General features: G+C 37.6%; 1 protein-coding gene across 4 annotated transcripts in view; it reads left to right on the top strand.

Annotated features, from left to right (window-relative positions):
• Eip74EF (Ecdysone-induced protein E74) overlaps positions 1 to 27,620 on the top strand; it is a 276,463-nt gene that overhangs the window by 240,915 nt on the left and 7,928 nt on the right. For all 4 annotated transcript variants that reach the window (XM_073079272.1, XM_073079274.1, XM_073079273.1 and 1 more), the window contains one exon: positions 5,924 to 6,130. In XM_073079272.1, the coding sequence (XP_072935373.1) occupies positions 5,924 to 6,130 (207 nt within the window). The remainder of the gene's footprint in view (positions 1 to 5,923; positions 6,131 to 27,620) is intronic.

Consider the following 27,620-nt stretch of genomic DNA (forward strand, 5'->3'; position numbering starts at 1 on the left):
TCGGACGCTCCACATCTAATATTCCTTTGCGGATCCATCATTCTTACCTGATTAATCCCGTAAAGAAGTTCCAATTAACGGATGCTGATAAAGAGTCTCTTAATCTAAAAAGCTTGGATGTTTTACCGTCTTACTGATACATTTAGTTAATCTGCTCTCTTTGAGAATGGCACAGCGAAAACGTAAACAACGGAAATTAACGTTGGAAGGATTTTAGATGGACGTAAAGTAATATTGGTAGAAGTTAGTACTGTAGGACGTAGGTACTCTATAAACTAAGAGCCCTGGAGTCGTAATATCCGCTTGACTGTGACCACAGGAACTCGACCGATTAATCTCGTTCACTACAACATAATAAAGAAGATTTATGAAATAAAAGACACTCAAAATTCAAGCATACTTAATTTATGCGAGTAAAGTGGAGCTTATATTTTTTCTCGATTTATCTATTGACTTTCGTTTTAATTCATAGTCGGTAGTTCTGAACAATACGTCTATCCTACTACTAAACTATCCTATCCATTTGCGATTAAGTTTCACAAAATCACAAAAATATTAAATAAAAAATCTAATCTCAACCGAATCCTTTCTCCGCCGCCACTTTCCCAAACATCGTGTAAGACAAGTAGATGGCGCGTCACAACAACGGAGCGGTCGAGGCAACGGCATGAAAAATTCATAAAGCCCGAAGAGGAAGTGCGGGGCAATCGATAGCCTCAGCTGATCCCGCCCAATGTCACGACCGCGCCACGCCGCCCTGCCTCCCCGCACGCACACACGCACACCGCACCCTCCATTCAGACACACCACACGCGCAACTTACGTAACCGACGTGCTTTATTGCGCTGTAAAGGAAAACGTCCGTAAATACGTCTGTGACGCCTTATCTCCGGAACAATTTAAACAATTGATGCCGCCCTTAAAATGCTTTCGAAAATCGCGGGCGGTTAGTTTAAAAAAATAAACGTTACATAGCCCTGAATGCCAGAAAATGTGTATTCGTAAATCGATGCGTAAACGAATATTAAACGCAGATGTTCCAAATAGAAAAAGATGATGTGAACAAATTCTAGGATATAATAATGTTTAACAATGCCACTCAACTTTCACTCTCCCCAAACCCTTTGGCTGCGACGTCATTCGCACAGATGTCCCCCGGCGCTCTATTTGCCGAATGTGCATTTTCATGCAATAATTACAATTGACCCTTCACTGCGATGTGGGTGGATTAGACCCCGGCTTGCACAAGCATTAATAATATTAGCACCGAAAGGGTTCGCATATCACATTTTCGACACAAAGCTTTTGATTGATCGCTCCATGAATCACATCAACGTGTCAACTCTGTTTACTTTGTGTTACATGAAATATTTATTATATTTATTACGCACATCAATTTTGTACAATATGAAAGGGTATATAAAGAAACATTTCATAATTTTTCTACGTGTATTTCGGCACAATACTATGAATAATAATGAAAATGTCACATTTTCCTTATAATATATAACTTTGAATTAGTAGAAACAGGGAATAAACTGTGGTTGTTAATTCAAAGTAAAAAAGGAGAAAATAATAAACATTTAGTTTTTTTAGGTTACACGCGTACAGAACCAGCATGTGGTAACGCGATACATAATCTGTTAACTGAGATAACAAATACGTTGTGCAAAATATACACATTTAACCCGAAAGCTGGCGGCTTCACAAAGTAACCCTTACTATGTGGCACCGGGTCAGTGGGACCCGAGCCCAGAAATCTAAACACGCAACGTCCTAACCAAACAATTGAAGAACGCAGATGGTTGCACACGTTGCGCGATCGCACATTTTCACTCAAAACATCTCGTTTTTATGCAAAAATGGGTTACACTGCACCTTGCGCTGCAAAATCGCCGCATCATCCCGTCACAATAGGCGCTAATCTGCAACACATCTCGCTCCGACGCATCATTGCATCTCTTTCTTCTTTTGAACCGGCCCCGGCTGGTTTCCGGAGCTACTGACACTTTGAAATTAGAATGTCACGCGTGGGCGCACAAACGCAACCCATTGTCGGGCTATTGAATGAGAAGTATTCGCAATCGACAAGTATTGTACGGGTTAATTATGACAATTCCGGTCTGCAATCCAAAATGCCTTGTAATTTCTACTAGCAATATAATTTGTACGAATATAATTCAACATTTATCATAACATCAGAAGGAAATATTACTTTATCAATCGAAGTAATCGACTACACCTAATAATATAAAAACTTAACATGTCAAAGTTTAAAATTTCTTATTAAATTATTTCAAAAAAACATTGCTATGTTTTAGCCAGATGCGAAGTTTCTTTTTTTAAATATTCCTTTAAAAAGTTATTTAGATATTCATATACATACTTTTCAGATACCAACGGCACGGTTAAATTATTCGAGTACCTAAAGTAGAATTACCATCTTAAAGGAGATAAATGACGGAGGGAGCGACACCGAAAGGGTTATCAAAATGTTCAGATAGACAGATCGACTTTGATCGCTCCTTGTTCACACAGATATTATTTTGGAGAAATCTTTGACTCATTTCAAAATGTCTATTCATATTAGATGACGAAATAAAATAAAAGGAAATTATTAAACCATGTTTTCAATAAAAGTGTTACAACCATTCGAATTAAAATCCGCTTCTTACCTTCTACCCAGTAGAAGTAGTGCGATCGATAAAAAAAACTAAAGCGTGGTTAATAAACATGACGTATTGGAACATTGTAATAACAGTTGTACTTGCAAATGTGATTAGTTACACAATTGTTACATTATCAAAGCGGCGTGATATCACTCGATAGCGGCGGCGCCCCGAGCAGTCTCACGACCGCCTCCAGCTCCACGTGTACTACACATAACGGCTTATATACACGTCTCACCGCACGATTATTCATATGCAAAAAATTCTAAGTCTCCATTCGCATGGATTATGGTCTAACGCCGCTTTTTGCACAAAGGCGATGGACAGCGGTCAGTCCATAAAGATGGTCCGATTAAACAGGGTGGCCACCTTTGTGCCGCATTGTCGCACTATCCTAATGGGACCGCATTCCGCTCCGACCGGTAGACCTGATTCGGCACCCTAAGGGAATGCGATCATTATTTATAGTTAATTTATTATTATTTTGATATGGGAGATGAAAGGGTTGGCACAATGCGGCCCGATTCCGTGTTCCTGGCCGTTGGTCAAGCGTGGACACCCAGTCCGCTTAGTAACCAGATGTTAGGAAAGTAATAACCCGAAAATCATTTGATATTTTTAGAATTAAATTATACAAGTACGTTTGAAGTAATTAAGAAAATGTGGTTTTCAAGTGTTGACTCCTATCGCTGTTTGCGTACCCTTCAAATGTCTGGAGGTGAACCTGTAATGCCGCGCCATAAAACTATTGAATTCATTTTATATATGCTCGTATGCTCAGCTGCGCAATAAATAAATAAATAAAAGCAAATAACGCCCTTCAAACGTTTTCGATGTCATAATAACAATTTTATTTTACCTTTTCAAGCAAAAATTAATAATTTGCATAAAAATAAAATTCAAATCAACGTTTTTGCTGTTATTAATTGTTTTTTTACACATTAGGGATTTGAACGATGCAATTTTTGTACTTTTCATAAGTAAACAATGTCCGAATAATATCCGGTCAGCGGCCCGCAGCCCGCTTCGTCTCGATTTCATTATGCTTACACAAAACACGTCCAGTTTATGGAACGGTTTAAGCTACTAGTTTATTATTCTCTGCGTTGCGCTATTTGGTTGATTATACACGTAACACTATTCCATTGAGTTTTTAAATGGTCAAGCCGGCGGGGCCCGCGAGGCCGTCTCCGCTTCCCGGTTCCCATAGCCATTGTGCCGTATTGAAGGGTTGACAATGGCCACAAAGGGGTGTGGACAGCGCTCCTCGCACCGGTCAAATGGTCACTGGTCTTAATACCCCGTCATAGTTTCAATGCACAAGGAAACGTTGAATAAACAGCTTTCTTTGCCTCCTAGTATACCCGATTATATTATTTAAATGCCGGACAACCGTTATTCGTCAAACTTTTTTATTGAGGCCCTCGGACATGAGAAAGTTTCGGCCGACTCCTCATTTCCATGATCGTGTTTTAAACGCCAAGAAGGATTTTTAACTTAAGACGAAACTTCTTTTTATAGTTTAAAAATATTCATAAAACCTCGTACCCTGAAATTCAACTGCAATGAATTGTGGCGGTCTTAAATAGAAGAGGTATTTCTTCAAAGAGAAACTTCTTGTATGGCTTACTATATAAGAAATTTACAATAAGATACGTTTATAAAAGAATTTAAAATTAAACATATTCAGATTTTAAAAGTCACTTACATAAAAATTCACCAAATGGCCGTTCTTCACAATTAAAACATACCAAAATAGCATTTGAGATGCAAAAAAATGCAACCCCTATCTAACCCCTGGCCTATTCGACCCGTAGACAGAAGATCTGCATAATCGTAAATTAAAAACATACCGTGCATTTTTGCATAACAATTACGTATGCTGACCATCCAAATTAATTCCCACACTCAAACAGGTTAAATGCAAGTGCATAAGATTTGGCTTTCTTCTACAGATGAGGCATTGTTCAAGTGACCGTTGGTCTAAGAGACCGCAGGATTACTGCACTTTCTCAGGGTTGCATGCAAATTATTATGCATGGGATGACCGTTAGATAATACAATAAAACATGCTGAGTAATTTATCATGCTTTTATTCAGTGTCGTGATTTTAACGGTTAAGGCAAGTTCACATAAAACCAAATGTGAAAATAAGACGAGATTATTAATTTAAAAGTAAAATAAACTTTGTACCTAATAAAATAAATTTCTAAGAAGAATGTTTTTTAAACAAATTATGTATATTGCAATTTTTTTATTTGATAACTACATAATTAACTATAACTAATAAAGATATAACTAATAACTAATAGGGAATTAAGCAAAAAAACACGAGCAATTTTACGATAATCTTAAATATAGATACTTTAAGATCAAATCCAAATTTTAATATGACGATTAACTTTAACTTTAGATGCCAAAACGCAAACACATATAATATGTATGTACATACAATCACTTATTACTTTTGTATACTTCTTAAGTAATTCCTTATTAACTCTATTGCCATTATAAATAAACAATATAATGAATACAAATGACCACAATTCTTGTGTTTACCAATAATATGTAATGCGTACTGAGAAACAAATACAATTATATTTCTACGTCTTACTTGTCTCTCACTATTTCCTGGAATATATCAATATGATGTAAAAAGCAATATATTGCCCCATTATTGCAAACTGACAGACGGACCCATTGTTTTGTATATAAGTGTCACATTCTCCGAACAAACGTATGAGTAAGCTATCGCGTTTAATAATAAATTTGTTTAATAAGTGATGCTGTTCTATTTGCGGGGCGGCTATTATTAGCGACACTGTCTTAGTAGACGACGGATTTACCCATCAACAGCTACATACACAAACATTCTTACTCATTTTTTCTCTCATTACTCTACTAAGGAATCACTTTCCAAATATCCTTTGTTAAAGCTTACGTTATAATAGATTTTTTAATATACACGAAGGCGAGTAAGCTTTTTACCAGTCAGTGTTAGAGTTTTATTATGTACACACTTTTATATATTTGACACTTATCTTCTTATTATACACGACCTTAAACTGTAATAAGTATTGTTTATTTATGTCTGTATCAACGCTAGACAACCAGATCTACAAATTAGCAACTTTTGTGACTATTTTGTGTACATAGGTTTAGTTAGTCATCTTACCAAGAAGACGCATTGTAATTGGCTATTTTATTCTACTTTTGATCTTTAAAACACAATTGACGTGAAATGTTTATTGCAGGTTCCCTCCCGCCCTCGCCGGCCGACAGCGGGGTGTCGGACGTGGAGTCCTCCTCGTCCGGGGCGGGCTCCGCCGAGGACCTGAAGGCGCGACTGCAGCCACCCCCTCCGGCGCCATTCCACGCGCCCTTCCTGCCCTTCTACCAGCACCACCAGATCGCCACCTCACTCCAGCACCACGCTGCAGCGCACCCAAGGCCACCTGGCGGTGAGTACCACATACCAACTAAAATTCGAAGATGATGGAGCCCTTCACAGCTCGACTGTGGTGGCTACGTAGTCACACTTACTTCCAGTATACGAGAAAGATCAAAGCATCTTTGAAAGACAGTAGCACTATCTGAGGTTGATTACTAATGTCCATAGACGGCAGTGGTACCTCAGCATCAAATGGACTGCATGCTACTTCTATTTAAAAAAATGTAAGAACTTTGGATAAATATAAAAACACATTTATCAGCATTATTTATTCTATAAAATCCTTTATGGTGTAGGTTGTTCAACACATTAACTGTTATTTGTCCTCGCGATAAAACTGCTATCATAAAATAATTACATTATATGTGATGAAATATTAATGAGAACAGTTACCGAAATCTAATACCTACTTACGTTTCGGAAACCCACTAATCGTTTGTAAAATCATAGATGTTCTACAACAGATATTATATTCTTTGTATCCTATAAATAACACAGTACGAACTTATACTATAAGTTTATAGTGTGTTGCAGATTTATGTCCGTGTATGGGTGGTGTGATCGGAATACACAACGCTGGGGTTTTCCGATCATATCCGCGTGCTCTTTGAGATTTACGAAGCATCTTAATTCTTAACGGTCCCAATGATACTTAGAGTTCATATCGCCTAAAACTGGCTTCTTAATTGAACATGGAAGCTATATTCGTCATATTTTTAAGGAAAACCCATATTCTATATTTAGAGAGAGATTCAGAGATTCGACGTGTTTTTATTTTTAAGTATTTTTATGATATAACGTAACCTCTCCGTAACATCAGGTTTTTATTAATGTTTTTTTAAAGCTGTTCATTAAAAACGAAACGTATGAAATAAAACTTAAATGATAGGTCTGTCAAAAAAATACATTTTAAAACTTTATATAAACTCTACCACACCTCAACTAATTAAAAAGTCCAAGTGGAAAAGGAATTTTAATCAATAATTGTTTCGTTGACACTGACAAGTAACAAGGTCGCGTAAAAAGCTAGGCGTGCAGAATTAAAGATGGTGGAATAACAATAGCATTGTTTGGCGCGGTGGTGGCGGTAAGGTGACCGCCGCGGTGAACGCCCCACCCGGAAGGTCACCTTACTGTCGATTCGGGGAAACAACGCCCGATATTTCTTGGCCCTTTGGCCCTAGAATATTAATATTCTGACTTCATTACGACGAAAATTAATTATTGATTATCGTCACAACCTTACACAAAAAAACGTTTAATTATTATCACTACCTTCACACTTGTTTACGAATTTATTATTTTCAGTTAATGCGATATTTAACTACTACTTTTTTACTTCGTATCTGTGTAGTAATTAATTAAATCTTTATTACCAAAAATGTAAAAATATGAGAGTAATTAGAAATTAATGTGGTAATAATAAGTGTAGATTAAGATAAAACGTCTGCATTTGCAATTTACAAATCGAATCAAATGGGGTGATTCAGACGGGTTTTATTTTTCAACGTAGTTACAAGCGAATCTCGATACATTACTACGTGTCATTAGTACGTAATGAACGTATGTTCTAATTACACGTTCATTCGTTCCAATTGCGGCATTACCGAATCGAAATAACAAACGAACAATTTGAAAAGTGAAGTGGCACAATCGTCTGTGGACTTCACTCTTCGGCGATAGTTATCGCTAAGCATCGCTCCCGGATCAACTTCCGGTACCATATTTACACCGCGCTGGCCGGCAGCCAGTTGGCCCTCCTTCCGAAATTTTAAATCGGCCCATTAAAAGCACAAATTATTCGGCCGCACGCTAATAATTTACGTTGCATTTGTTTCAATTTGTACGGGAATACGAGAAAAACACGTTGCAGCGACCGCTACGTTTTTATAAACAAAGCGATCAATTCCGCGAGTCGGAATTAGCAACAGGAATGCGTTTCGGGATTTTCGGCCAATTTAAGCTTGCTCTGACGACGAGCTGTCTCCGTGCGTTACTCCATAACACGTGTCTGTCTGTTCGTCTGTTTGTGTGATTAGCGACAAGCCACTTACAACAGAACTGATGTGCTGTAAACTCGGTGGACCTTTAATAATCACACTTTCGCACTGATTTTCACGTCTTTTTAACGAATCATGTATTCGGATGGATATTAAAAACTTTTCGTCGATATGATAATTTATATTGAAATGTGTTAAAGTAGGTAAATAATACAAATATTATTTTATTAGTAACATATAAATTCAGCTAAATTCCAATTAGGTACATATTTAGATACGAAAATAAACACTTAGGTACATGCTAACATATTCAAATAATTAATAATAACATTATCAAAATAATTAATTATAGCTCCCGCAACCACAAAATACAAAAGCAATTTCCTGAATATAATTTAGGAGTTTACCTGAAAATAGCAGATATGGCGAAGTTACCATGAAAGTACTGAATATATGGTTATAATAAAGATAAACAGAATTAAACAATTCAAATTAGTTTTAACAAAAATAAACTCATGACCTCCAGTTTTCGTCCCCCGCCCGAAGATGTCTCATTACAATTGCAAAGCGCCTTAAAGAGCGGAAACATGGCCAGTGTCGCATCCCTAGCGAACCAGTTGGCTTGGTGCATCGTATACGCACGCCTGTCCTCAGCTATTTGACATTGCAGAAGGTCAGTGCTCCTAATATAAAGATGCAAAAAATCTGAGGCGGCCACCGTCGTCGCACCGTATGCGAGCCGCGTCGCCGCGCGCCCGCCGCATGCGAAGCGACCACTTTCGATTGTACTGCATATAAAAATGCCTTCTAGGTACTAAGCATGCTTCCACGGACTTCTTTGTCTCGGACACAATTAAAAGCGAATGTCCTGTCTATGTTAAACAGTTTCAATAGAAATTTTAAAATGCAATCAGATGCCGTTTATTTGGTTGCAAACAAAATCACGCGCATGATTCCAATTAACAAAGTTAATTTGCTATGTAATTACTACATACTTTTATCGATAAACTTCCATAATATGTCAGCCGTTGTCGACCAAATTAATTGCGGATAAGTTGTGATTTTGATAACCAAAATCGTATTATCCTTCCAATTAATATTATACTCATGTTTTACTATGTTATGTTCATCTTTTACACAATGAAACATCAGATTGGCGTAGTTTTCACACATGGACAAGTTAAGGACTAAAAAATAACATAAGAATATTTGTCCCAAAAGATTTAGATTTTTTAAACAAATATACTAAAGATACGATTCGCGCACATGCAAATTCCTATGAGATTGTTTTAAAGGAGCACATTACCTTATCACATGTCAACACGACAACGAATGCAGTGAAGTCGCATCAGAATTCTGGTTGCATAAGATTGTAACTGAAGATTAAGTGCTCGTACTTTATTGCTATTCCACGCACATATAAATGTCCATATACATGAAATTATGACACGACAGACACAAAGTCAATTAGGGACCGTACTTATCAATAGAATATTGGCCAATAACAACAATTTCGTGACTAAACAGTTACAACGCGTTGTATAAAGGAACAGATAAGAGTTGCTACAAAAAGAGACAGTAAATATACAACGCACTACGCTCCTCATATGTCATAGTAAAACAATAGTTTAAAGTTTCTTAAGTATCTAATTAGACTGTCGAAACTGACCAAGAATCTCGTTTAAAATATACTTAAAGTGAACTTTGCGTATGACTTATAAAGGCCCGCCATATTTAAAAAGTTACAACCTCAAGCAACTTCCTGAGAAAAATACAGTTCGACAGATTGACACAGATTTTTCAAGATCAGCGGAAATGTTTGGTGACGACATGGCCGATATTGGAACGGTTTGGAATGACTCAAACTTTAAAACACTTTATTAGTCCCAAGTGGAACTCACAATGCAGTAATAGCGAAGCGTGAAAATAACAATAACGTCGATAACTGTGACGTGGACCGTGATGATGCAGTTGTTCAAGCTAAACTGTGGTCTGGAAAAATTAAGGTTGATCGCCATTACGTCAGAACAATCCAATCAGCGAATAAAGCCGCTCTGATAAACAAATAGAAACCGCATTAAGTGGTATTTCTAACTAATTATTTCGTCACAAGAACAATAGTAAACTTATCGAAGTCCCAACTTATGAATAACAGTGAAATTTTCGTACGATCGTGTCATATAAGATTCCAAGTAGTCATAAATCTGATGGGAATGGTAAAATCATCTTAGCGTAAGTGGAGATCGGTAAGAACGTGAGTGCTAATTTACAAGAGGCTGGTAGGGCACGTCATGGCGGATCGGTGGCCGCGGGGCGTGCAGCGACCGCAGTATTGCCGTAACACACACACGAAATTTCGGTGTTGCAAACCGATTGCGAAAGAGCGCGGTACCGGCGCCGCCATTGTCAGTCGCTGGCGAAACGCACGCGACCTTCCTACTCGGATTGGGCAGTCGAAACCTGATTCAGTGTGAGCCGCACTCGTATAGCGTATGTGAGGATTCCAATAACACTAATTCTGCCCCTCATTGCTTTGAACGCCATAAATGTGGTACTTACGTAGATTCAACGTTAGTAGCAACTGACCCAGGGATCAGTAAATCTATAAATAACAATCACTCTTAAATATTCTCTCATTCGTCGTTAAATAATCTAGCTTAAACGATCAAGATATTCCGCGTAAACAACGTAGACCATTAAAATGCATCACACGTTTCATATCACAAGCTCAATCATCAAAACCTTGACTGGTGCTTCGGATTGGCCAATATCTGACGCAGGCGATGCGAAACACCATTCTTCGAGATGTACGAATCCGAGAGGTAATTTTGGAAGGAATTGTGATGCGCGTTGCGTCAGATGTGAACAGTATTTAGCTGAGAATCGTGTACACACGAATACACGGCATTGTACTACGAATTGAGAAACACACATTAACAGAATGGCAACGAAAATAAAGCAATGTGAATCAGATGACCGAACTAAAGACTTTACCATATTATGCACGATTTGAAAAGGAATTACCGAATAAGCAGAAGATTCAATACAGTGTGTACCTCCTATACCTATTGCTTTTGTGGTGGGGACACATTGAATCACGCGTTCTGAACCTTCTTGGCCAATAACACTAATGCTACTAGTCGATTACCAACTCTGATTGGTCACTGATTGCGTGATATCCTCTCGCGGATACCGAGCGTGATATGGTTACAGTCGGTTATCTATTTATTATATTGACCTGAATCTGTCTAGAGTCCGCGCGCGACAGGTTACGGATAGATCGAGCTAGTTTGAGCGATATCTACGCAAATTGTGGTAACGAGGAAAACTAATTAATCTTAATGTGATGCGGAATGGAGTCATTTATCAGTCGCGTACGCCGAACGCATGTAGTAGGGACGTTACGCGATGTGTTTGCACAAACGAAATGGAAATTAAAATAATCGGTGCGTCTATTCTGCAGCGCTGCATCGCGATAAGGCGCGCGCGTGTGCGTGTCTAACGCGGGCGCGCGCGTGTGAGTGTGCGCGGGAGTGTGCGCGAGGTGATCGTCCCGTTTCAAGGGCAGTGCAGCTAGCGCTCATATTAATAGTTGGCGACTATTTTCGCCGCGCCGCCTGCTGGGGGACCGGAACGTTATTATTGACATTCGCGAACTTCCAAACCGAGCTGCCTTACATCACACGCGCCTTTTCCTGTTTTCCACTTTGATGTGAGCTCCCATTAGAGTTATTCGGGCTTTTACGGTCCACTTCTTATTTTCTAATTGGACTCGTGCGCTCATTTGATGATTGACTCATTCGTGTTTGACCACTGTAATTTCAGCTCTTAGGTCGAATTATGCCGTGCATATTAATATAATGCATTACCGTCTTTGTAGGTTACATTAGTTTTAGACCGCAGTTACTTTGTTGCAAACTAATGAACTTGTTTATATTAGGTACACTTTAATTTGCAACTTTGTGTCTCTTTTTCAATTAGTATTTTGAGACGTTGATCCACTAAATACAAAATACAAAATACAATTAAGGTAATCTTAATAAACCCTATGCTACATCACGATGAAATGAGATTCTAGCAACACCTTCAGGTAACATCTTATCAAATACGAATACATTTCACCGAGCATCTTGCCACTCACGAGCCGAACTCGTTCCTCTTTGTTTCGTCCATCCATACAAGGAAGACGAACGCCATCTGTCGGCGAGTTGCGCAAGTCGCGACCCACTTGCGCCGCGGCCGCTGCCAAACGGCTCCTCTACAATTACATATTTCGGTGTCGCAACACCCGCAACCGTCGCATCCGAGTTGAACGGCCCGACCTTGAGTTGCGCACGCGTACCGAAAGCGAAAGGACCGCGATCCCGGAATTCAGTGCCATCATAGACTAATTGGACGCTCTGGCGAAACGCCCATCGAATGCACCGTTACACCTTGGATACTCGCTCGTACGCCAAATCGCAATCATACTTCAACGCTTCCAACCTTGAGTCCCGCCGACTATTTCTGATATCCTATACAAACATCTAATAGATACCTACGTAATCATTGTATATGATACTACAAATTGCTATATAAGGCGCATGAAACGAGAAGGAAAGAAGCTACGTATGACGGTCGCAGTCATAGCGCATATCAAACCCTCAGGAAAATCACTACGTAAATATGTTTCATCAATTCGATAAGATCCTGGCGTACGTGACCTGCGACCGCCGGAGTCAGTGCAATCGCAAAACCACATAGAAGTTCCCTCGCCATGAATCACAGGCGATGGGGGCTAACGCCAATGCGTCAGAGACCATTCGCTTAACGCGGCTTCCTTCGTTTGCATTTCGCAATGCCGCTGGCAATCCTTCCGAAACAAACTATTCGTTCTCGCATCAAAGTTTACGATAGATTTAGTTATCCGCTTCCTTCCACAGGTTGGTAAAACCCGGTATCATATTGTTTCATCAGTAAAAATAGCACGCTCTGCAACGTTCATATTATATCACCTTTGTTTGTGTACGAACTGATGTATTTACGGCACACTATAGTAAAATTTATTTGAGCCGCCCTAATAAATTTACGTCGACCTGCATATGACCACAACTCGGAAACTTTATCACGACCTAATTCCGCTCCGAATCTCAGCGCTCCACTTCCCCGGAAACCTCATACGAGCGAGAGCTTCTTTTACGTTTACGATAGGTATAAAAACAGAGGGGCGTCGGAGTCCAGGCGGCCTACATACGCGCTCCACTGGTTTCCTGCCCGTTTTAAAATTATCCGCTCGCTCCCGGCGAAGCGGCAAAACGCGCCCTTCACGGACCACGGCCCCCCCTTCACTCTAAATAGACCGATACTTCCCTGACCGCACATCGCAAAGGAGAAAAAGAAAATTGCATTACTCACTAGCTTTAATCGGCGTTTGTACGTCTTCATTCCGAAGTTACTTTGCTCTTTTTACAACCGATGTGTCAGCATAGCAACCGAGTTCATTAGTCCTTCAAAAGGCTGAAAATCCGAACGTATAAAACGAAACTGTACCCTTTCATTTGGCGATCACGTTACTCATTCTTTTATGGGGCACGAAGCTCTTTTCAATTTCATGAGAGGCAGTTAGATTAAGTGCGCTATTATGTCCGCAGCCCGCAAGGGACGTCGCGTGGACGGTCACGTAAGTGGGAGAGATGGAGTGGCTATCCTTGTGTTCGTGAGCCGAGATCTAACGGGGTCAGTGTTAGGCCGCATAGCACTGCATAAATAGCTCCGCTCCCCACTCCGGTGCACTCTAAGATCATCATGTGGAAGTCGGAATAGGGATGCCCCGACGAACCCACCCATGCATCATGCGATGCCGGATATTCGCGATTCGGAAGTATAAGTGAATACAACAATAGTTTTAATAGGTATTACCAAAAAATGATTTAATACTGACGAATAGTCTAAATCTAAATACTACGTCACAAATTCACCTAAGATGTATTTCTCTGAATTCCCATACGATTGTATAATGTTTATTAAAAGTATATTACCGGGGTAATTTGATGACTTCAACATTGAAAAATGTTGCTAATTTGGGCTTCCCCGTGATGATCAGACATAAAGGTACTTAAAATTATTTTATCTGCGGTTAGAGATTTGACATAACATGTGATACAACACTGCAGCTGAAAAGGAAATTTCCTATCAGTTGTTCTTATAACAGGATAAATCAGATAATGTATAGTATATATATTTGGAATAGTGTTGTATAGAGCTTCGTATAAAAGTTTATAAATTTCTTAATCCCTATCCATTAAAGCTTACTTACCTAGAAATGGGTCGGCCATTTCATTAATGAAATACACTGATACTGGTTCTGTCTAGTTATTAGTTATGTATGAGTATGTTTATTACTCTTTAAAAAGTGGTACTCTTACCGTCAGTCAATATCGATTTTTCTTATATACATACGAACTCGTATAACGAAATGCAACAAGAACACAAATTTGGCATTGCCGGATCAATTTCAGCGTCGGGAGCAGCCCTATGAGTTGTCGGATATAAAACACAAGTAGTTGGGTTTCGCAATATGTTTACGCGCACACGCGCCGTGCCAAACAGAGGATTCCAGCTAACACTGTTGTTGCAAAACTTTACTAGCTCCTTACCGCTACATTACCTGTATAGGCTTACAACCTATGAAACATTACCAATCATATTATTATGTTCTCGAACAGCAAACTAAATAATGTATTAGGCTTAACAATACTTAACATGAAAACTATTGAAGAACTCTTCCTCAAGCAAGAATTGATTTGTTTATTACAGTCATACAGACAGCACTGATGATTTTGTAATAATATAGATATAGATGCGATGTGAATGCTGCGCCGTGGAATATGGGTCGGTTAAATTTAGCAGCCATTTTCGAAATTGTTGACGCGTTTATATTAATATTCGGTCGCGTTGTCCTCATTATCGAATTACTATTAGGTTGGTCCCATTTTACGGAAAATCGGATCAAATGTTTTTCAATCTGTTGTGAAATTCGTAGAACTATAATATTACCAAGGTACTACACATTTTTCTTTTCTGCTTCATTCTAAAGAAGAATTCTTACTAAAACCACTTATATAGTATATATCACTCTATTAAATGTTTATTTTATATTCTTCGCTGTAATTCATTAATACCGTATATATCTTAGAATGTTTCAATAATTTCATCACTTTGAATTTAATACATTATTAATTTTGAAGTACCTAATCTTCCGTGAAAAATCATGACTTATAACAAAATATTGCATTTCAAACACTCAAAGACAAATTTTAATCATTAATATCATTACAAGACTTACAAATAAACTTACAATTCCTAAAACAAAATACGTTTTGCAGATAAATTCTAATTCCTAAACCCAATTATATAATTTAGAAATATTTAACATCACCACATGTTGAAATTGGATCATGCAATATTTGCAATTACATATTTATTTCCTCGTAGTGAGTGCAATCGTCATCTTCATACGTGAAGCCAGCGATGTACAAAAATGAAAATGAGATAAATGTTACTAAAAGGTTGTTGGGGAAGCAGCAGTGTTCAAGTACTCTACAATGCTCTACATAAGGACCAACTCGACCAATTACACAACTACAATAAATAAACAGTAACAGCTTAACAAAATCTAAGTATTACATTAATTCTATTCGTGTAAACGGTAACTCTAGGTATATAGAGTAAAATATAATCAGAGGCATTTCCTCCGCTTCACATAAGACCTATCTACATATAAAGTGTGTTACATGAAACTCAGCGAAGCAAAGCGTTTCCAACACATCTTGAGCTTTTATAAAAAATGTACTCTACGTTTTTATATCCATGACTTAATATTCGCTTTTCCCTTTTACGAGTCTTATTTTGCCGAACCGCTTCAGTATTGGCAGCCAATAACTTATAAAAACGTCAAAGAGTAACAAAAACATAATTCATAACAAAATAACGGTCTAAATATCCAATGTGTAACTGAAATAACAAATTAAATGACGCCTTTGGATTACAATTTTAATATCACCAAACTCAAAGCTACAAAAACGTTGCTACAAACAATAAAGTTGTGGCATAAATAAAAATATCAGACAATAAAGAAGTTCCGATTACATAGCGAGTGACGTCGAGTGCACAATACCAATAGAAGTTGACAATATAAATCGATAATTAGGCGAAAAAAACCGTTCCGGCCTGATTACGGAGTCAGGGTCGTGTTTGGCAACATGTTGTGGAAATCAGGTGGACCTTGACCGCAGCGGCGACCCTCAACCCGCGTCTATTGCTGATCACCCAGCGACTGTTACGCCGAACCGTTCAATACTTAGCGCAAAATGTGACGAGTGACAACACGGCGGCAATCTGGCCGCGGCCTAACACACGATATACTCGTATAGCGTTGCGGGGCGATGAGCAGGAAAACTCTACGAAATTATCTGTTGCCTACCTAATTCGTAATTAGTGTATCTTGTTTTATATATTGTAGGCACTTAAAAGGCTCTTATTAATTATATTCATGACAACAATTTAACGTAATTAGTGAATTTCATACCTGGAACATATTTCTAATAACAAGTTAATATGATAACCTTAATTAACAATAGTGACATAATAATTCGTCGTAATTTAAGTTGTTCAGTAAATGTATACACTTACTGTTGACCTATACTATTAACTAATAAAAAACCCTACGTTACAAGACGTGTTTGCAATAATCTATGTATCCAGGACGGACCGGATAGCAGCCGGAAATCGGTATTAGAGATGAACGGAAGACGAAAATTCGCTCTCGTCACGCAATCTGCGCCGGCGCATCGCAGTAGCCATGCGCCAAAATAGCATCTGCTACCATTGTCCTTAAAAAGGTCCGTCCGGAGTGTATACAGTTAGCCTTTGCTAAATTTCCTTTGAGTTATGCTATAACTAAAAATATTTTTGACATCACTTTAGCATTCATCTGTGTTATACGAGTTAATCTGTAGGAATTTTCCATCCGCACATAATCCTAATAATGAATCTTAACTAATAAATGTTATGAAGAAATTACTTAATATTCTCTCATGTTATCAAGAAATCATTCTCGTAGGTACCTTTAATCCATAAGTAAACACAGAAAAAGTAATTAAAAATTAATTATTATTCTGCTGTTTACGTCGACTGCTTAAAGCGATAACTGCATTATAATTTCAAATATCATACAGTAGGTACCCCATTTAAAGACATTTTTAAAAATCCATGAAATCTAACTCTACGACGCTTAAAACGAGCAAAGCTAGCATAGACTATAGATTAAAGTCTATACAAAGCCCGAGTGATTGATGCAAGATGGCGTCCTGCAAGGAAGTGCAGGAATTCGCGAAGCGCGTTAGGAGGCGCGGGGTGGTTCGTGGGAGGGGGCGGTGTGACCTTCGCGCGTTGATGCAATGTCGCCGTGTCATTGACCACCGCGCCGCGCGCAAACAGTTGCACTCCCCCGCCCCCCGCCCGCGCCCCCACACCCGGTCTATCGCTACCCCTCCCCTGCACGTTCCGTTTCACGTTACGACCGGGATGCATTACTTTACTATATTGTGTTGTAGTCTTGTAGTATCCATGTTTTCAGCCAATTATCGGGTATCGAGTAAGTTGTCGTTAATGTCAACAACAATAATTAGAAGATGTAAACCTTTTGCGGAATTTGTCTCGACTTTTTATTTTACAAAATAAAATAAAAATAGTATTTTTGGATGATCTTACTAATACATAAAAGTCTACAAGTGTACCTATCTGTTAATTTTAAATACACATTTACGCGTTATAAAACTGTAACATCTATCGAACCTTCTAGGTACTATTTGTCGCCTGACCTTGCATTATTGCTGCGCAAACACTGGCAGCCCATAAGACGACATTTCTCAGTTACATATGTTTACGTAAGCGGGGTGCACGAACTCAGCTCCGAATCACCTTCGCTTCGTCCCAATACAGGTTGAGGTCGAATCGGTAATAAAAGTAGTTTTCGATAATACCGAAACGACAAACAAGATGACTTTCGTACCGCGACTCTGCGCTCGCAACGTGACGTGCGGGAAAGTTGACACTTGGCAAAGACAATAATATACTTTTTTAAATGCTCATATTTTGGATTCCTTTATTTTGGCCTAAGCTTTTGAAGACTTAAGGCAATTTTAGCACCGTTCAATAGATACCTTTCAGGATACTTCAGGTATTATCTAATAGCATGTTTTAAGGATGAGTTCGTTTATTTTATTTTCTCTTAAGAGGAAGCTTTTCTCAGCTAAAAATCGTTTCGCCTTTGTTTCAATGCACATATTGAAGTTAACCAAAACGGAAAAGCATATTGCTCATTTACATTACCGCCATAAAATTTTCTCGTCGAGGCCCAAAGTACAGCCGTAGAGAAGTGTCATTAAAAATAGATCACACATACGAATAGGATGTGCGAACAAAGAGTATCTAACTTAGGAATTAGTGCCAATAAAATGAAAATGATTCCTTGTTTTATCGTAAAGCAACTACGTACAAAAACGCTGCTAAAACAAAAACAAAATACTTCAATTTTAATTCTTAAATTATTTTGCTCATTCGGAATTGGACATAACTTGTAGTTCTCTACAAGTTTGGATCATATACCCTTCCCTCGTATGATCGTATCAGATACCCTCCTCCATTTCTATGGAGTATTATGTATTATGTAATTATAACATAGAAATATGATTGTATAAAATCTTATATACTTGTCTTTCCCACGGAAAAATGTTGACTACAGCCGCGGATATTCGCATTCCTTGATACAAGTAGCAATCCGAAACGGGTTTCGCCTCCGACACAATCTTCAACACGTAACTAATTTAATGAAATTTAGTGACGAGCCGCGCGTTTTTATCGAGTTGTTTCCTTAGAACCTACACCGAGGCAGAAAAGGCAAAAGATTCATTTGAAATTGTTAAATTGATGCATAATAAATCTAAAACAATTAAGGAATGCGTTAAGTTATATAACTTTTCGATGTAGTCATATATAAGGTATGTTTAAGGTTTTGCTTAAAATGTAAGCAAGTTTGTAGCGTCCTAAACTAATCATCAAAGTTGAATAGATTTCTCTTCGCGGAAAACAAGATATTATTATGAACATTCTAGTCAACGTATAGCTCATGTATCCCCTCTTTCTGCAGGACTCCTGAACTATACTGAACCTGACCTTCCCCAACGTTCGACCTAAGCAAACAGTACGCACAGACCGACTCGTCGATAAATGCATCCGGCCGCTATTTGCATTTGTTGAACGTTTTAGGCACCGATAGCCCCCTTATCGCGGGTTATCTGGCTTCTGTGGACACCTATGTTCCCGTCTAAATGAAAGTTATCTGTGTTGTTGGTTCTTGCGTTCGTTAGTACTACACTATCAACTATCAATATGCACTTGGCGCTCTTTAGGTATTTTAAGTTGTGTAAGATCGACGCAATTGAATGAACACTGTTTAATAACCGTTTTATTTATACAAGTAGTATATTATAATTTAAAACTACAATATAACATTAATTAAACTACTGAAGAAATTATAAAGAGTTACGGTTATGATAAATACTATAACATCACTAGCAATGAAAAAAATGTTTATCTTTATCATTGTACAATATTTATTTAGTAATGACTATACAAAACATGTTTAGAGATAACTGAAATATAACATTGGGTAGTGTTTCAAAAGTCAAATTTATTAAAACAAGTATTCAAATATGTTTAATTTATTATGTTAACGTAGCGGGCAAAATGTGAATTAGATAACTGGCAACTTCCTATTTAGATAATGAGCGACTGACAGATATAATGCACGCTTCTTTTATGTTCATGTTAATATTTTAGTACTTGGAAAACTTTGAAACATTCTAGACAATATAAAAAACATGTACTTTTGTGTACGTATTAAAAGTGCTACTACTAAATGATATTAAACTGCGGTATATGAGAGACAGATGTTAGTGCTTATCCGCACTAACGGTTAGCAGGGGTAAGCAACTGCGTGAATACTGTCTTAAATTTTAAGTTAGGATATGGTCTGTATAATTTTTCAATAGCAACGATCAATCAAGTCCGTGTATTAAACACGCCAGGAACTCTGTTAGCTACTTTTCTAACTGCGTCAGGCGGTAACTCCTTAGTGTGTAGAAGCGCTAATCATCATGAAAACATGTATGGTGACGTAGACTGTGGTGCCATCATATCGGATCGACTTCCTCTATACAGGTTATGATAACATTAATCAATTTAAATACTTGCTCGGTTGCTAGACGCTAAATACTTTTCATAAGTCAGTTTTAATTTATCTAAATTAATAATTGTCACAATGAAAATGTCATCTGAAATAAGTATGTATTTTTTATTAAAATATATATTATGTTATATTTCAATTGAAATCTAATAAACGTAAATTAAAAGTCAGCCACAAAGTTTTTTGAATGACTGCCAATTATTCTGATTACTCTTAATTTCCCGTACCGTCCTAAATCTTGTTCTACCGTGTCATCGTCTAGTTCTATAACATAAAATTATAATTTACAACACAGACGCGACATCAAAAGAAATGAGAAAGCAATGTTGAATTATTGCCAGTACCTACAAATTCAATTTACAATTGAATAAATAAAAACTTCTAGCAACTATGAGTGTGTAAGATAGCATGCGCAGACGCAGAGTTTTGCAATATGTACATGGGTTGCGCAAAGCCTTACCACGACTGATACTATCAGTACCTACCTACGACATATCTACAACATGAAAAATATGACTACCAAATATTCTCACACCGCAATATATTATACTCGTTTGTTGCATAATACGATTAGACAATACAATACTATTCAACTATTATACAAGTATTAGAACGAATATATTTAAGTATAGTCAGAACTAGCGTTGGTTTTTGGAGAATTAAAACAAAGAAATATGAAATACGATTGTAAATTGTAACACATGTTACGTAACACTTTCTGAAATAGAACATTTCACTTTCATGTGTCGCTTACGAAACCCGTCAACTAGACAACTCCCCACGTAGTGTTAAAGGCGTTTCATCTGTAACCTGTTGTAACAGCGCTGTAACTAGTGTGCTGTAATCCTAAAGGTTACCAATGCGACATCCGAGCGTGACGTCATCGCGAACAATTACAACGGTTACGCAAGGAAAGTGGACCACGACCGATAACCGGCCCGCGAAGTTTAAGCGCCAATGGCGGCTCGAGTGGCCGTTGCTCGACATTCGAATGCAAATTCTCCAGCTCGACATCTTGTGGACGAATGCGTGAAATTAGCCTTCCGCGTTGCTACCGTTGTCAGCTGAATTATGTAAACATTTTACGTCAATTTAATAGTTATCGTCACCTTTGCGAACAAATTAGAAAATACGTCACGACTACATCAATTTACATAGATAAAAACGGCGAATTACGTTATATTAACATTGATAACTGATATGAAATACCCAACTGAAAGGAAATTAGTTTTACTATGATTGTGTAATATAATTTGATCTAAATCGTCTCGGAATAAATAACTTAATATTCAATTCTGTGAAAATCTATTTTTAGTTACGAACAAAATGTAAGTGCGTTGCGCAACAATGTAGAAAAAACAAAACGTGACCAATCCATCACTTAATAACAAAATGGCGCGAAAGCGCTTCATAAAGAATCCAGCGTCCAGAAATATCGTGTCAGCCACGTGACCCCAATACGAGTGTCGCCCTCTGTTATCTGTTACGTAAGCTGCAGCGTTGCGCTGACCTTACTTAACGCAGTCGTGGTTCTCCGCGCATAGATCTGTTTCCACTCATTTGACGCACTAATGCATGCATATTGCTAATTCTAAACGCATCGTGGCGTAGTCTGCTATTATGCAATTTATAACGCTCAATCAAAAGTTTTGTTTACGTCAATTGCGTATCTTCTAACGATATAATGTAATATGCGTGTATGTGACTACATGAACAATTACTAACATTAACACGGTTATTGTTTAATTTAGCTATTGCCTTGAATGGAAATCAAATTACTGTTGTAACAAAATATTAATTGAAGCATGAACTACAAGAAAATGAACATATTATTTAATCTAAAAAACTTTTTATCTGATGTGTTGTCAAAGGATAGTTATGTATTTAGTCCATGTAATATAAATTGATACATGTACCTCTTCCAAAAAAGGCCAACAAGTTTCATGTTACTGAATTCACTCTTAAAATGGTATAGAGCCTATACCATTTTCAGATTATACAGTCTCTACCTACCTGTCCCGTGGAGTAAATTGTATATTACAGGGCAATACATTTTTAAAAGGAAATTCTTTTTCAAACTGATTTCCTTTCCTTGTCATATCATTATACTTGCATTAACTGAAACATACATTTACAAGTACATAACTACAACAATGATGATTGTTCTTTTTAGAATTACATTATCGTAATAACGCGTATCAACTTAAATGTTGTATCGTTCTGTGACCGATTACATTATCATTGTGATTTGTTGATACTGACTGTTGATATGTTTTCTAATGCTTCCCTATCTTGGTTATTAAAGACTTTTTAATTTATATGTATTTGGCTGACTGTACACCGTACCCACGTGTACACCGAACTTTGCTGCTTACATGCGAATCGGTAGAGATATATGAACTAACTTTAGTCGAAGAAATCTAAACGAAAATTTTAACCTTAAATATTTATAATAAAATTTTGTTAAATGTGCCGCAGATATAAAATGCACCTAAACTTTAATTACATTCGATCATAAAAAAGGAAACGTGAATCCGGTGGTTAAGTACATTTTTGGTATCAACGAGCATGACCTACGCGGTGCGCAGTTGCGCGGCCTCTGCCATAAACAAGATAGATAAACTCGAATATTTCACAAACATGAAAACTGGCATAGATAAACTTACATAATTGTTATAAATAGTGCACTTATCGCGAACGCGGACGCGAACTCGTACAAATTAGCGAGCGCAATGTCACCTTGATAAGAAACTGCATAAAAACTTATCGCGAGCCCACCTCAACTTTCAGCCCCGGATAACGTGCCTACTCAGATATCACTCGCGAAATGTTCTCCAGTTATTAAATAAACTGTTATTGTTATAGTACAACAATTTATTTAACATTCAAATTAAAAGTTGATACCTACATGCTTAAGTCGCAAATATTCGCTGCACAACAAGTTACTTAGATCTTATTGGAATTAGGTAGCGTGCAACGCGACGAACATGTCACGTGATCTGTCGTGTTTGTTTTTATTTGTTAAGATTAGACGTCCACTGAAACTAAGGAATTACGCGACTCTCAATATATTGCATGAGATAACTTAAATTTCAGTAATCACAGTCATAAAATTTCATTATTTCCTTATAATCGGTGATAAAATATATGTAACAATGTTAATCTTTTGGCAGATAACAACCTTTCTTTTTAAATAATGATTAGAGCAAAGATTAATAGGCTCATTAATAAATTGCGCAGATAAGTTGCTGAAACTATTTAACTACTTTATGCGAGACTGTTGTTATGATAAAATTAGCAAAACGACGCGCAAAAGTTTGCTGGTTGAGGAAAACGAGTGCGCAAATCTTGCGCGCCGGGAGCGAGCGGGAGTAGAGGGATGCATGCAGGCTATGTGTGCGCGTATGTGTGTTGATGTGTGTGTGAAGGTCAACCGGCGGCGTCATTTCCTGGTCATTGCCTGCCTCATCCGACGCCGCGCACTCACACCGACACACGCTGCACTCTTAGAACATGCACACCCTGCGCCCGCGCCGCTTTCCGGTCGCACAGGAAAACGTAGATGTCGCCATTGTGCACCTCTATGGAAGGATATGAGTCGGAATAAAAATTGCATTGTTTATGCATGACAATCAAACTATGATAGTTATATAGGTAGACACTATATATAATAAGAGCGACTGAGTGACTGAATTACATTTTTCATTTTATTAACAAAAGAAGTATGATAGTATTTTTCATTAGAACGATGAGTAAAATATTCGTACGACTCTACATTTGCGAGAATATTGATATAATAGATAATACATATGTGTGGGTAATGTTGTTTATTTACCATGTTAGCGGATGTGAAGCTTAAGAATATCTACGTCTAGATATATTTGAAATTTCCTTGATAATATTTATCTGATGTTAAATGCTCTTATGATTACTGATTAGATGCGATACGTTAGTTATGACAACAATATTAAAAATTCTCAAACAATATTAAATATGTATTACAACAAGCAAGTATGTAGGTAAATTTTTCACCAACTTTAAACATCTTATACAGGTACAGGTATTCATATGTATCAACTTTATTTATTTACTACTCAGTCTATCTATTTAAATATAAACATTTGTTTATCTTTAGTAATTAGACGCCGTAGCTTTGAATCCTTGGAATAAAAAAAATAAAATTAATATGGGCCTCTTATAAGTTCTAAATGAAGTTATAATAATATACAGAAAGGTCTGTAACATGACCAGCATTGAAGTACTTATTTGATTAGTAAAGGATAAAAACTCCGATATGAATTTAATCGTAATTGACTCGAGTTCGCAAACGGGCTTGCTGGACGGAAATAGGACTCTGTTCTCAGAAATAGCCATATGTTATACAAGAGGAAGCCCGCGGCTCTGCCTGCTTAGACCTCTATGTACAGTATATTCATTTTTCGCAAGATAATTGTTAAAGAAGATTTTAATACCAACTTGTTGACCAAACGGCACATGGATCTATTTACATAATATTTAACTAAGTACATATTGTTCGGAGATAAGCTAAGGCCAAAAATATTCCACAAACTAACTCATATACCTAGATAAAACGATTATTACATAATTTTTAATTTGAGTTTTGATTACCATAATAACATCATTGCATTACATTGCATTGTTATTTATTCAACAATTACTCATATAAAACTATTGATTTTATATTTCCACCTTTTATTTTTAACTTCTCTAGTCACGGGTCTACCCACACTTGGAAGAATCCTGAACCATCTCGAATGCGGGTGTTGCTATAATTCAATTAAATAAAATAAAAACGTAGTAGAGTAACAATAATTAATTAAATGTGGCCCAGCCTAATTTATCACTTCAACCAAAACACAAAATCTTCATCATAATATAATAAAAAAAGGAAATTTTCCTTTACGATCTCATAATAACCCACGACATAATGACGCGGTAGTTTGCAAAAATGTTATCGCGATAAGCAGAATTAGGCAGATAAGATTGGCTCGCATTTCCTCCAGGCAACTGGCGACGCTATCTGCGGGCTTGGGCGGAAGAGATAGCGTGCACCCGATGTCCAATGCACTGACACCAATACACGATGACATTAATTGTTATTGTTGTTTCAGTTAGCAGACCACAATACCTAGTTAATGTAATGTCAAAACAGAACTCTACATATTTTTTATAGATGTTATCGACTCATTTTTTATAAAACTAATTTGTTTTGATTTTCAACTAAAGAGTAGGGGATATATTTCTAGCATAAAGGAATTCTTTGTTTCGGTGGAAGTGTTTGGACTCCGGCTGACTTACAGATGAGGCGACCATCATTTGTAATCGGCTTCAGATAGATATATGGAGTTGGTCACAATACTGCCACTGTCTGTGATCAACTCCATATACTGTATACCTGTTACTATCATGTGTACTGCAAGCTTGTTTGTTATTTTAACTCAACTCTCTTAAAAAAGTCAATACATAGCCTGCAGATCCTCAATGGAAACTTAATAATACTAAAACGTATATTACCCAGTTACTGGTCATAATAAGAGAATAATTATAGATATCCATAAAATGCCAAGTACCAACAGTAACATGAGATTAAAAAGTTTATTAGCTACATCAGAGGATCTAATATCGTAGGACAATAAACAAGACAATCCCGCTGTATTGACACGCATCAAGTAACAGCTTTTGTCTCAGTATTAGCGCGCAAACAACTGCGTTTGTATCGCAAGAGGTTTGTGGGGTAACCCATTTATCGCGGGATGCGGCGACCGGTTCCCGCGCCGCCGCCCCGCGCCGCGCCTCTAACGCACTTCGCATGCTTGCATCCGGGAATAAAAGAATCCATCACGCTTTTCGACGCGCCAATTTGATCGCTGCGCGGTAGCCTCAAGTGCGATCTTCCCTTAAGTACCGATACGAGTAATTTTCTTTTCGCGTCAAACACTCCGCTAAGTAGCCGAGCGAAGATGACATTCTAGAGGTACGGACGAGCGCACACGGCGGCGTAACCTTGATACTGCAGCAGTAAAACCAGTAGGATGCGTCCAGCGCAGTTAAAAATAGAACCGCCAGCGCATAAAATGTGCTCTTTTTTGTTATGTTCTGCCAGTGTTCCCAGGCTCGAAGGGATTTTATGTGGCGTTCATGGATCGGTTCATTAAATTGTAAATATCGGGGAGCCGTCCGCCGCTCGCGACCGTTATCGACTGCATTTATCTATTCGATTGCATGCCCAGGTTTTTCCATAAATACCTTTGTACTAGTTTTTCATGGCGTTTCACTGGGGCAGTGTCACGTAAATAAATGTTCTGGCGACATAACTTTGGCGGATTACAAATTGTATTTATGTGCTTATTGCTGCTATACAATATTCTTTAAATAGTCTTTTAAAGTTACAGTTAGTCCTATAAAGCATTTCAAAAATAATTTAGTGCAAAATATTTTGCAAACTTAGCTTATTATTAACGCATAATTACTGAGAAGCTACCGAAAAAGCACTCTACAGCACCGAATGTTACCCTTTGTTACACAAAAACAATTTCGGCAGAGCTAGCCTTCAAATAGGCAGCTTATTCGCAAAACAAGAGCAGTTTGATATCGACACCTAGACCCGTCCGGCCCTTAATACGCAACTGCGGATCCGGTCCGGGCAAACGGACGCGAAATATCCGGTACTCACAGAAATAGAATCGGGCGATTTCATGCCGGACTGCTAGCTGGGTAATGTGAGGTTGGTAAGCGTTGTATGCACTTATTATGGTCCGATTTAGTTATGACTAAATCCAAAGATTGTACAAATAAAATTGTAAAACAATGTAAAACAATATTATGCATATTAAAATAAAAGCACTATTGACATAGACATAACATTGACAATTACAAGTTTAGGTTAGGTTAAGGTTAAGATACGATATCTGGCTGGTCGATTTTTTTATTCTGAGCGAAGATAATGCAGATGAGCGCAGTACTAGGCATGCAAACCACATATTAAAAATAATAAATACAGACGCGAAATTAAATCGTTGATAGCGTAACTAGGTATAATACTAGTAATCGTTTTCTTAATTTAAAATTGTATATATGTTTATAGACGTATCTACAAACATATAAAGCGTCTAGAACATTAAATACAGCACGCGGATGTTAGCATAAAGTATACATTCTCTAAATAGGAATAATAAATCAGTCTGCGAAGAGTT

The sequence above is a fragment of the Epargyreus clarus genome, unplaced genomic scaffold (genome assembly GCF_041222505.1).
Source record: "Epargyreus clarus isolate Ecla_fem2 unplaced genomic scaffold, WU_Ecla_fem_2.2 ptg000014l, whole genome shotgun sequence".
Taxonomy (NCBI): Eukaryota; Metazoa; Arthropoda; class Insecta; order Lepidoptera; family Hesperiidae; genus Epargyreus; species Epargyreus clarus.